Raw genomic sequence first — 14065 nt, forward strand, 5'->3', positions numbered from 1 at the left:
AGGAGTATTGGAAAGCATATTAGTTTTATGATGACCGAACAAAGGATGAACATTGCTGCTGCTGCTGTTGCTATACCTAAAAGCTGATGAATCCACAATATGTGAGGAGCACAAAGTTCACGAACAGTGCAGCATATATCAGCCAATATACCAGATGACTCGCCAGTCGTTTAACCCTTAAACTGTCCGAACGTATATATATGTTTTTTCAACATTTCAATGTAAAAAAACATTTTTTTTGTTTTACATTTGAAAGCGTGTAAAAAACTTTTTTTTTTTTTTATATTTGAAAATATGTAAAAAAAAACATAGATCTACTTTTGGAGCACTACACACGTGAACATAGATCAATGTTTGGACAGTTTAAGGGTTAAGGTCTACCCTGCTTATCTATACAAAAAACAATCTCACCTAGTCTCATGCCCATGACCTGTTCTTCCATATGCATTGAACATGAAACCCTCGCCACCACAATGCAAAGATTACCTGGTGTTCAAGAGTGCATCCACAACGATGCCTAAACAGATGGGAATGAATCATTTATGAATAAAGAGCTTGACCTTTTATTACTGGATGAACTAAAGAGGATGTGACAAAATATTTAACCCTTTAACTGTCGCAACCCCCAATCCTGAGGTGTCTCCTGGTGTCGCAAAATTTAAAAAAAAAAAATATTTTTTCTTATGATATGACAGAGAATCTTTTCCCGATTGTGATGACACCAAAAAAAACGAAATTTGATGGAAAACTGACAGAATTATGCTCTCACAAAGTTAGCAACCTCGGCGCTGTTTACAAATCGGCGATTTTGCCCACTTTGAGCCCTATTTTCGGCTAATTCCATTGTTCCAGTCGCCCAAACTCATAGCTATTTCTTTAGAACTCCATTTTTTCTATCGATTGAGCACAAGAAACTGCCCATTTACCAATTTCAACTACCTAATAATGTGGTCAGAAATTTGCAATTTGGCCAATTTCACGAAAACTAAAAAATATGACAATTTCAAAATAAGGTCCAGAATGAACAATGCAGACATTCCTGGCTCTAAAATAACATTTTCTTTGTTCATCAGTCATGTCTCCAGGCCCCTCTGATATTACTCTTGCTTTCTATTTTGAATTTTTATTCAAACAAAAAATAGAAGACTTACTATTATGCAGACTACTGCAATACTGTAATAATTGTATAAATAACATCAACCCATTCATGACTGCATATTAGAATGGCTAGTTGGACATTTATTGGACAATGGCATCATTTGTTTACTTTTGAACATTGGCAAAAATCAAACATTTCCCCTACTTTGAGCTCCATTTCTAGGTTCTTTTTATAGTAAAATCAATCAAAATCACCTCTATTTCTATAATATGTTTTCCATTATATCAATTGAGACCAAGAAAACGAGAACACAACCATAAATACTATACGAAAATAGACCACAAAGTCGGCATTTTAATTAAAAAAACGGTCGGAGTTTTTTTTTCTCATTATGCACTGCGTGCTCCAGGATTTTTTTTATATGGTGCACACTGACAACACAGACCCATTCTCTCACATGTGGGCCTACCAGCTTTCTCCTGCTTGATTTGAAGCCGCTAGAATTTGAGTATATATACGTCAAACAAGGTACCTCGTAAGACGTATATATATACGGCCGCGACAGTCAAAGGGTTAAACCTAAATTAAACAAGAGCAAGCTGATAGTGACTGCATTTTTTTTTTTTTAACAAGTCGGCCGTCTCCCACTGAGGCAGGGTGACCCAAAAAAGAAAGAAAATCCCAAAAAAGAGAATACTTTCATCATCATTCAACACTTTCACCTCACTCACACATAATCACTGTTTTTGTAGAGGTGCTCAGAACACAACAGTTTAGAAGCATATATCATACACAAAAGATTCACAAGGATATAAAAATTTTTAACTTTTATGCACCATGGAACTGAAAATGAGCTGAAGACTACAGTGGTTAAAAAAATAAACCTGGCAGAATAGCTCACATCAGTTTTTCTAGGTATTATAGACTAGGTGCTCCAGGAAATGTAGGTTTGAGCTCCATGGTGAACAACTATTAGTAGCTGGAAACAATATACATGTATATTTAAAAAATAAGGTGTGTGTTGTACAGCCTCTGGATACAGGTCCTCAACAAGAACCTCTCCAAAACCCATTGCACAACTGCTGACTCGTTAGGAAAGGTACACATAACCTAAACTATTATTTCAGTCAATTTATCCAAAATTCAACTTGATTAAGGTTTACACCACTCATGGTCCACAAAGAAATGGTGCTGTAAATATGTACAAAATCAAGGTCAAAAAAAGTGAGTCATACACAAATAACCCGCACATAAAAGAGAAGCTTACGACGACGTTTCGGTCTGACTTGGAGGTTCAAGGCATCAAGAGTTAAGTGTCAAAAAGCAGGGAAGCATTGCAGCAGACTTAAACATCAGTGCCTCCAGTCACATTCACTTCCTTCCTACTGCCTCCCTCAATTCTGATACCAAATCTTTCACTGCTGTTATTTTTTAACACTAATGAATTTAAACACAATGCCCCCCACTCTCCTTCCAAAGTTGATTAATATTACTGCTACCCCTACTTTACCTCTAATACTTTCAGATATACCCAATTGAATCCCATTTACTCCAAAATTCTCCCACCCCTCTTTAACCCTTAAATAGTCCAAACGGATATATACGTTTTTTCAACATCTTAAAGTATGTAAAAAAATGTAGATCTTTTTTTGTTTTACATTTGAAAACGTGTAAAAAAAAACTTTTATCTACATTTTTTTTTGTTACATTTGAAAATATGTAAAAAAAAGATCTACTTTTGTAGCACTACGAATTTGAACGTCAATCTCTTTGGACCATTTAAAGGTTAATAATTGATACAAATCAATTCTTCATCTGCAACAAACCCACACAGTCCAAAAGCCCAGTTTTACTAAAAGATTTCAGTTTCCCTTTAGCAGTGAGACATAAGGGGTTACTAGTCATTTCACTTACCTTTGAAGAACCATTGCTTACAGAGGAAGAATTCTACCCCACTTTCCCATAAAATTTCAAGTAAACACTACAAGAAGAACTTAATCAGAAAAACTCAGATAAGAGTGTATACACTTGCATATATAGTAGTACCTTGGTATTTAAACTTAATTCATTCCAGAAGGCTGTTCAAGTGCCAATATTTTCAAGTACCGAACAAATTTTTCCCATAAGGAATAATAATTTTTCATCTCTACTGCGGCTAGCCAATTTTCTTTTTGGTTGGCCGTTAACACTAATCTTCTTAGGCCCCATGGTGACTTATTTAAACAAACACATATATACAGTAAGGCCCCGCTTTACAGCGTTTCGCCTTACGGCGTTCCACTAATACGGCGATGTCAAATTATGACCAAAATTTGCTGTACGGCAAGCAGTCTTTCAAATATGGCGCCCCCCCACTCGGTTTGTTTACATTTTCCGTGACCACATCTATTATGTCAGGAAACTTTCCAAAATTTCAAGTGTTTTAAAGTTACTGCATATTTTATATGCACTCTGATAATTATACTTATGTGTACCTGTACCTAAATATACTTACACACTGTGCTGGTGTGCAGGTACACATTAAAATCGCTAAGTCTCTCTCTACTCATGATGCCAATACTAAGTAATAATCATCACTCTTGGGCACACTAAATGTCTTATTTTACATCAATATAGGCATTTTCATTAATCCATCTATGATATTTTCCTCAAAATTATATATGAAACCCATTACATAGCATATAAACAAGATACGTACACTCAGAATAAAAATTGATGTAAATATGAGATTTGTTTACAAAGCAGCTGTGTAGGTAGTGTCGGAAGAATTACGTTTTCTCTAGTCAAACTGGGGAATAACTGTAGAAAAATGTTTTTTGTATGCCTTTACTCTATGTATAGCAATTCACGACCCTTGTGGGTTTAGTGCTTTTTATTATAAATAATAATAATAATACTATAATAATATTATTATATTATTATTATTATTATTATTATTATTATTATTAGTGTTGGAGTGGTTGGTACTTTTGTTTAATAAATGTATGAAAGAGGGGAAGGTACGTAGGGATTGGCAGAGAGCATGTATAGTCCCTTTATATAAAGGGAAAGGGGACAAAAGAGATTATAAAAATTATAGAGGAATAAGTTTACTGAGTATACCAGGAAAAGTGTACGGTAGAGTTATAATTGAAAGAATTAGAGGTAAGACAGAATGGAGGATTGCGGATGAGCAAGGAGGTTTCAGAGTGGGTAGGGGATGTGTAGATCAAGTGTTTACATTGAAGCATATATCTGAACAGTATTTAGATAAAGGTAGGGAAGTTTTTATTGCATTTATGGATTTAGAAAAGGTATATGATAGAGTGGATAGGGAAGCAATGTGACAGATGTTGCAAGTATATGGAATAGGTGGTAAGTTACTAAATACTGTAAAGAGTTTTTATGAGGATAGCGAGGCTCAGGTTAGGGTGTGTAGAAGAGAGGGAGACTACTTCCCGGTAAAAGTAGGTCTTAGACAGGGATGTGTAATGTCACCATGGTTGTTTAATATATTTATAGATGGGGTTGTAAAAGAAGTAAATGCTAGGGTGTTCGGGAGAGGGGTGGGATTAAATTATGGGGAATCAAATTCAAAATGGGAATTAACACAGTTACTTTTTGCTGATGATACTGTGCTTATGGGAGATTCTAAAGAAAAACTGCAAAGGTTAGTGGATGAGTTTGGGAATGTGTGTAAAGGTAGAAAGTTGAAAGTGAACATAGAAAAGAGTAAGGTGATGAGGGTATCAAATGATTTAGATAAAGAAAAATTGGATATCAAATTGGGGAGGAGGAGTATGGAAGAAGTAAATGTTTTCAGATACTTGGGAGTTGACGTGTCGGCGGATGGATTTATGAAGGATGAGGTTAATCATAGAATTGATGAGGGAAAAAAGGTGAGTGGTGCATTGAGGTATATGTGGAGTCAAAAAACATTATCTATGGAGGCAAAGAAGGGAATGTATGAAAGTACAGCGGTACCAACATTCTTATATGGGTGTGAAGCTTGGGTTGAAATGCAGCAGCAAGGAGACGGTTGGAGGCAGTGATGTCCTGTCTAAGGGCAATGTGTGGTGTAAATATTATGCAGAAAATTCGGAGTGTGGAAATTAGGAAAAGGTGTGGAGTTAATAAAAGTATTAGTCAGAGGGCAGAAGAGGGGTTGTTGAGGTGGTTTGGTCATTTAGAGAGAATGGATCAAAGTAGAATGACATGGAAAGCATATAAATCTATAGGGGAAGGAAGGCGAGGTAGGGGTCGTCCTCGAAAGGGTTGGAGAGAGGGGGTAAAGGAGGTTTTGTGGGCAAGGGGCTTGGACTTCCAGCAAGCGTGCGTGAGCGTGTTAGATAGGAGTGAATGGAGACGAATGGTACTTGGGACCTGACGATCTGTTGGAGTGTGAGCAGGGTAATATTTAGTGAAGGGATTCAGGGAAACCGGTTATTTTCATATAGTCGGACTTGAGTCCTGGAAATGGGAAGTACAATGCCTGCACTTTAAAGGAGGGGTTTGGGATATTGGCAGTTTGGAGGGATATGTTGTGTATCTTTATACGTATATGCTTCTAAACTGTTGTATTCTGAGCACCTTCATTATCTTATCTTATCTTCATTCACTCTAAAAATGGTGTGTTGCTGTTTGTTTATTCTGAACTAACTTGTACAACTTGTACACAATGTAAGAGTATTTGTATTGTGAGGTAATTATTAAAATAAAAAAATATTGAGGTAAATGTTTTACGAACTCTTACAAATGGACGTGAATGAACTAAAAGTAGACATATTAATACGCATTTATCTCGCCTGACCAAGTGATCATCTACTACCTGTTCAGTTTGTGTTCTTACATTGTCTCAACTCTGTATCTCGTTCTCTCTCTCGTTTACTCTTTCGTTAACTAGTTGGCTCTCACTGACGATGGCGTCTATGATTAGCTGTAATAAAAAGAGAAGTCATAAGCCTCTTGCTTTAAGTGCCAAGTTAGAGGATGATGGTATGCCTTTCTGATTTTATTCAATAAACACTCTGCCACTCACCTCTCACACATTAATATTAATATTTTAAGGTAAGTAATAAGTGTACTGTGTGTGTATCTTACCTTTTGTGTTTTTAATGCCTATTTCTATTGCTAACTTGTTAGGTAAGACACACATGCAACAGTTAGGTATCTTTATTTCGAAATGTTTCGCCTACACAGTAGGCTTCTTCAGTCGAGTACAGAAAAGTTGATAGAAGCAGAAGATACTTGAAGACTATGTAAAGGTGATGGACTAATTACATAGTCTTCAAGTATCTTCTGCTTCTATCAACTTTTCTGTACTCAACTGAAAAAGCCTGCTGTGTAGGCGAAACGTTTCGAAATAAAGATACCTAACTGTTGCATGTGTGTCTTACCTAACAACCTATCGGTATTTTATACCATTTTAATATTGCTAACTTAATATAAGTTAGTGTAAACTTGTTGTCTGGCATTTATTGCATATTTTATATGTGCTCTGATAATAATACATGTGGAGCTGTGTGGTAGCCGGGTGGAGGAACAACATTACGTTTTCTCTGCTCAGCCATCAGAGAAAACGTGTATGAATCTGCGTTTGGCCCAGCCACTCCCTCACTCCACTTCTGTTTACAATTTTCGGCATGAATTATTCATTACTTCTACCTTCGTTTATGATGGCATCTGAAGGTAGTTGTTAGAAATGATTAAATTCAGTGAACAAGGCATGTCAATGTTAATAATATGGCTCTGGGCCACAGTGTAGGTAGCCGGTAGGTGTAGCCCAGGCGGGCTACACCTACCGGCTACCTACACTGACTTTCTACAAATAAATACTACTCGCCTCTCTTCCTATATTAAGACTACACACATTTTAAGGTAAATAATGAGTGTACTGTATGTGTATTTTACCTCTCTGGGATGTTTTAAATATCGTATATTAAGTATGAGAGGGGGACCCAGTGCTACCTGCACCTGGGCTACCTGCACCTGACTTCCTACAAATAAGTACCACTCACCTCTCTCTCTACATTAAGATTACAAATACTTTAAGATAAGTAGTGAATTTACTGTGACTATTTTACTTTGTGTGTTTTTAATGCCTAGTTCTATTACTAACCTAATATAATTTAGGGTAAACTTGTTGTCGGGCATTTATATGCATTTATAAATGGAAAAAAAATGGCGTTCTGCCTTCCCGCGATGTCTGCTTTCTGGCGACAGCCTGGAACCTAACCCGCTGTATAAGTGGGGCCCTACTGTATATATATAAAAAAAAAGTGAGGAAACAAAATAGTTTATAGCGAAGTTCAGCGGAGTTTTGCATTGAGCGACAGCTGTGAGGAAACTGATGCACACTGTTTGGTTGAGAGCTGAGCAAATGGTCGACTGCCGAGCAATTTTTTTTTTTTTTACCAGTGTGTGAATGCCGAATTGTTCAAGTTGGGAGCTGTTAGAGTACCGAGGTACTACTGTGTATGTACATATACATACACGTAGCATGTAATGGGTGTTAGTACAGGTTGACCATCACTAATCCAGCATCATCGGGACCTGTAGGGTGCCGGATTAGTGATTATGCAGATTACAAAGTGCTTAGATTAGAAAACACCAATGGCGATATTTATGCACTGGCAATTTCACCTACTTTATGCCCTATTTTTGACCTAATCTAATGTTTCAGCCTACCAAGCTTGGCCATTTCACTAGTATTCCTTCTATTCTGTTGAGTGAGTACAGGAAACTGTCCATTTACTTATTTCAACTACCCAATAAAATGGTCAGAAATCAGTAATTAGGCCAATTTCACACAAATTTCAAGAGATGTCAATTTCAAAATAGGGTCAAGAATAAACAATGCAGAAATTCCTGGCACTAAAATAACTTTCTCTGTTCATTAGTCATGTCTCCAGGCCCTTCTTACATTACACTTGCTTTCCATTTTGAATTTTTATTCACAAAAAAAAAAAAAAAAAAATTACTGTTATGCAGACTACTGCATTGTAATAATTGTATAAATAATGTCAACCCATTCATGACTGCATATTAGTGACCAGTTGGACACACATTAGAGTGACCAGTTGGACACACATTAGAGTGACCAGTTGGACACACATTAGTGACCAGTTGGACACACATTAGTGACCAGTTGGACACACATTAGAGTGACCAGTTGGACACACATTAGAGTGACCAGTTGGACACACATTAGAGTGACCAGTTGGACACACAGAGTGACCAGTTGGACACACATTAGAGTGACCAGTTGGACACACATTAGAGTGACCAGTTGGACACACATTAGAGTGACCAGTTGGACACACATTAGAGTGACCAGTTGGACACACATTAGAGTGACCAGTTGGACACACATTAGAGTGACCAGTTGGACACACATTAGAGTGACCAGTTGGACACACATTAGAGTGACCAGTTGGACACACATTAGAGTGACCAGTTGGACACACATTAGAGTGACCAGTTGGACACACATTAGAGTGACCAGTTGGACACACATTAGAGTGACCAGTTGGACACACATTAGAGTGACCAGTTGGACACACATTAGAGTGACCAGTTGGACACACATTAGAGTGACCAGTTGGACACACATTAGAGTGACCAGTTGGACACACATTAGAGTGACCAGTTGGATACACATTAGAGTGACCAGTTGGACACACATTAGAGTGACCAGTTGGACACACATTAGAGTGACCAGTTGGATACACATTGGATGGTTACAATTTGTTTACTTGAACACTGGCAAAAATTCAACATTTCTGCTACTCTGAGCTCAATTTTAAGGTACATACTTTCTGGTGTGAAATCAATCAAAATTATATCTATTTCTATAACATATCTTCCATTCCATCAAATGAGACAAAAAAACGAGAATACAAACATACAAACCATACAAAAATGCACAGCAAAGTCGCTATTTCACACCAAAAGCCCGGTTGCTGTTTTTTTCTCATTATGCACTGCGTGCTGCAGGATTTTTTTTATATAGTGCACACTTACCACAGACCTATTCTCTCATATGTAGGCCCAAATTTACCAGTCATGGCTTTTCTGAGGGAGCCGAGCTCATGGCGACCGACAGTGGCTTCAAAGCTACCTCATCTTTTATGGACAATGTACGGTGTACACCTGCCATCCGACTTACGACCGAGTTCGGTTCCGAGAAACCGGTCATAAGTCGAACTTTACTACTGAATATCAACAAAACATTTTTGTAATGACTATTTTATTGTTTTATTTTGGTATTTCATGTTTTACTTTACTTTTTATGTTGTTAGTACTGTATTTTATACTGTAAGGTTTAGGATAAACACTGTGTACAACACAAATAGTTGTTTATTTCCCAGAAATTTGGCATAAAAAACACGGTCGTAAGTCGAGTGGTCGTAAGTCGAGCAGGTCGTAAGTCGGATGGTAGGTGTATGTGCTTTACACAATGAGAAGCATTTCTTTTATTCACTTAAACCATGGCTAAGGCTAAAAGTGACCAGGTTATAACAATAAATGGAGGAAAAAAAAACTGAATGACTTATGCAGCAAATAGTGCCACCAAACAGTAGAAGCAGGTTAGTGTGGCAATCCCGGAAATTTTAAATTATGCTACCCGAAATTACTGATGGAACCAGATTACTAATTGCCAGATTAGTGATGGCCAACCTGTACCAAGATTTAACCATTATCAAGTGTTCATAAGATAGAAAAAGACACCAGCAATCCAAATAGTGCAAAACAATTAACCCATTTCCATTTCAGAAGTTTACACAATGGCATAAGTTTTTTTTTTTTATGGGAGGCAGGGGGGATGGGTCTACAGAACAATAATTTTCCCATGTTCTCTATACTCCCTTTACCACTAAATTAGATCACACTAATTTTCAGGCATGTATTCCATGTATTACTTGGGGCTCTACTGTATAATGCTTCAACCTTTCACAACCTCAGTCATCAGTAGATGCACTCTCACCACTAAATTTTGTTAATTACACTTTTTAAATCTTTCCAACTGTCTAGCACTAAACATACCATTGTGATGGTTCTTTTATCTCAGTTTTGAGTTTTCCTCTCAATCCACATATTCAGGAATTTTTCATTATTTGATTATTGGCCACATTGACATTCTTTTCAATTGTTCACAGTCTGTACATGTTGCACAAGCTCTTATTTTATGCTCATCATTTCTAATGTAATTTTTTTTTTTTTTTTTTTCCCCCAACAAATCGGTCGTCTCCCACCGAGGCAGGGTGACCCAAAAAAAAGAAAGAAAATCCCCAAAAAGAAAATACTTTAATCATCATTCAACACTTTCTAATGTAATATACGTCAATATTCCACAAAAGCACGAGCAGCCTAGGTCATATGTGGACCACTTCAGGTTATCTAAAACCTCCATTATCTTAATACCTTCTTAGATTCATGATCGTCTTATCTCCAGCATTATTAGTATACCTCTTGGTTTCCAGAAAAAGCGAGCTTATAAACGTCCAAAATCGTTTTAACATCACAAAGTGTATGAGGAAGTGTATACTCCCAGAAAACAACTGTATATGGCATAAGTGGCAATGGGAGAGGGAAAATATTTGTCCCCTAAATAATGTTCTCAACTTATATACTACCTAAGTTGGTTTATAAAGGATAATTTCTAAAGCTTATAGAACCCAGACTCTGGATCTAATTTGATACTGTGGAAACCTATTGTGCAGTACCAATAGTTCTTGTGTTAGCTTATTTTTTCAATATATGTGGCACAAAGGTTTTCTTCACATCAAACACTTTTCCTACACTTTCTGAACAGTACTACAGGATAATCCCACAACAGTCATTTCATGAGCTAACTGTATTTATACACACCTATTAATTTACAGTATTTTAATTGCAACTAAAGTGCAATTACCATATTTTCCAGCATATAAAGCACATGACATTAATATCAAAAGGGTAAATCAGTAATCGTATTCAAGGGCTAATTATCCCCTTACTTTACTATAAAGCATAGCACGAGAGCAAGGTGATGAGAGTATATAAAAAAATATAGGCAATGAAAGATTGAATATCAGATTGGAAGGAGAGAGTATGGAGCAAGTTAATGTATTCAGATATTTGAGAGTGGATCTGTTGGCAGATGGGTCCAAAAGATGGGGACCTATATGACTGACAAAGAAAAAAGGTGAGTGGTGCAGAGGTTTGTGTAAATAAAAACCTTATCCAAGAAAAAAAAAAAATTAGTGTACCAACACTGTTGTATTGATGCAAAGCATTTTAAAGGTTGCAGAAAGGAGACTGGAAGTAAGAGATATCATGTTTGAAACCAATGTGTGTTGTGATTATTTTGGAGAGAATTTGGAGTTTGAAAATTAGGCGGTGGTGTGGAGTTACCAAAAGTATTATTCAGAGGGCAGAGGATAGGTGTTTGTGGTGGTTAGGACATTTGGAGGGAGAAAAATAGGATGAGGAGGAGGGTGTAAAAATCTAGTTTGGGGAGGAGAAGGATGGGTAGGGATCATCCTAGAAAAGGTTTGAGGGAAGAGGTAAAGGAGATTTTGAGTGCAAAGGGCTTTAACACCCATCAGGCTTGTGCAAGTGTTAGATATGAACAAGTGGTTTTTATGATTTGATTTGCTGTTCGAATGTGAGAAAGGTCAAGTTTATGAAGGAATTCAGGGAGGCCAGTTAGTCAGACTCGAGTCCTGGAGGTGGAAAGTACAGTGACCACTCTGAAGGAGGGGTGGGGATGCTGCAGTTTGGAGGGTCTTCTGAAATGTGTTGTCAGTGCCCTTCTGGTAAAGCAATGACTGAATAAGTGACAACTAAAGTTTTCTTTGTTGAGTCACCCTACCTTAGTGGAAGATTTAAAATTTACCCACAAATTTTTTAGGAAACTAGACAGAATCAGTACATGTTCAAGCATAAAGCTGGGCTGGTTGTCAATTATACCAAGCTAGCATATTAATAAAGAAAGAAAAAATGAGTAGTACCTCCTCTTCAAGCTGCTCTGTCTTACACTTGTAAGATTCCATTTTCTCCTGGTAACCTCGGCCTTCCACCACCACTTCGTCAAGCTGCACTTGGAGTTCAGCAATTAAATCATCTTTTATAAGTATGGAAGCTTCCAGGTTATCACGCAGTTGTGTTAGATGATCAATGGTTTCCCTCAGAATTTGCACATCATTCTCAGAAAGGGACTGGTTTTCTGCAGATGCCTAGGAACAAGAAAATGGGTTGTAAAATAACAAAAGAGTTAATTCACCTGTTATCAGTTCAGGTATTCTGAAGCCATAAACTCCAGCTTATTCCAAGAAATTTATAAAAAGTTCTGAATACTGTAGAACTACCCTAAAATCTATGTTAGAAACCTCACTGACATATATGCTTCATGTTCTAAAAATAAATACAGCTCATATATGAATGATATAGAAATAATGAAATGTTAATTCATACATATACAGTAAATGGATAGACAGCCATGCATCAAATATATTACACCGAGTTTATTGGGGATTAGACAGGAATAATTACCTGGTGCTTCTCAATTATCATGATGAAACGTACCAAGGTTCCGAGTAGAAACTGCTACAAAAATTTGAGTAGATCTAAACTATTCCCCCAGATTAAACAAATTCAATGTTTGAGATTAACCATTGGCTGCAATACTACTTAATGCTTTGACCGTTTCGGTCCTATATATACATTTTACAAGCCAGTGTTTTTGATGCATTTATACTCCAAAAATTCTAGTGGCTTCTAATCAAGTGGAAGAAAGCTGGTAGGCCCACATGTGAGAGAATGGGTCTGTGTGGTCAGTGTGCGCAGTATAAAAAAAATCCTGCAGCATGTAGTGCATGAGGAAAAAAACTAACCACATTTTTGGATTAAAAAGCTGACTTTGAGGTGTATTTTAGTATAGTATTAATGGTTGTATTCTCATTTTCTTCATCTCACTTGATAGAATGGACGACATATTACAGAAATAGAGATGATTTTGATTCGTTTCATGATGAAAACGACCTTAAAATTGAGCTCAAAGTAGCAGAAATATTCAATTTTTGCCGAGGTTCAAGAGTAAACAAGTTACGTAATTGTCCCACAAGTGTCCAACTAGCCATTCTAATATGCAGTCACGTATGCGTTGACATTTATACACTTACAGTGGAACCTCGTTTCTCGGCCACTTTGTTTATCAGACGATTCGTTTTTAGGCCGGTTTTTTTGGTGGAAATTTTGCTCTGTATTTTGGCCGTTCCCTTGTATATCAGCCATATTAGACATGTTAGCCCGCATCTCCAGCTGGGACACCAGGCTTTGGGAAGTCAGTCTCACTTTGTCCGCGAGTGAGCATATACTCCGCGCAGTCATCCAAACATTTCCTTAACCCTTTGGCTCTCGCAACCCCCAATCCTGAGGTATCTCCTGGTGTCGCAAAATTTAAAAAAAAAAAAATTACTTTTTCTCATGAAATGATAAGAGAATCTTTTCCCAATTGTAATGACACCAAAAAAAAACGAAATTTGATGGAAAACTGACGGAATTATGCTCTTGCGAAGTTAGCGACCTCGGCGCTGTTTACAAATCGGAGATTTCGCCCACTTTGAGCCCTATTTTCGGCTAATTCCATTGTTTCAGTCGCCCAAACTCATAGCTATTTCTCTAGAACTCCATTTTTTCTATCGATTGAGTACAAGAAACTGCCCATTTACCGATTTCAACTACCTAATAATGTGGTCAGAAATTTGCAATTTGGCCAATTTAAGGAAAATTAAAAAATATGACAATTTCAAAATAAGGTCCAGAATGAACAATGCAGACATTCTTGGCTCTAAAATAACATTTTCTTTGCTCATCAGTCATGTCTCCAAGCCCCTCTAATATTACTCTTGCTTTGTATTTTGAATTTTTATTCAAACAAAAAATAGAAGACTTACTATTATGCAGACTACTGCAATACTGTAATAATTGTATAAATAACATCAA

The 14065-nt window shown here is 37.0% G+C and overlaps 1 protein-coding gene across 1 annotated transcript in view; it reads right to left on the reverse strand.

Annotated features, from left to right (window-relative positions):
• Nucleotides 1–14065, reverse strand: part of LOC128698669 (restin homolog) — a 165905-nt gene that overhangs the window by 118260 nt on the left and 33580 nt on the right. The window contains exon 5 of the mRNA XM_070104034.1: nt 12073–12297. Within this exon, the coding sequence (XP_069960135.1) occupies nt 12073–12297 (225 nt within the window). The remainder of the gene's footprint in view (nt 1–12072; nt 12298–14065) is intronic.

This window comes from Cherax quadricarinatus, chromosome 88 (assembly GCF_038502225.1).
Source record: "Cherax quadricarinatus isolate ZL_2023a chromosome 88, ASM3850222v1, whole genome shotgun sequence".
NCBI lineage: Eukaryota > Metazoa > Arthropoda > Malacostraca > Decapoda > Parastacidae > Cherax > Cherax quadricarinatus.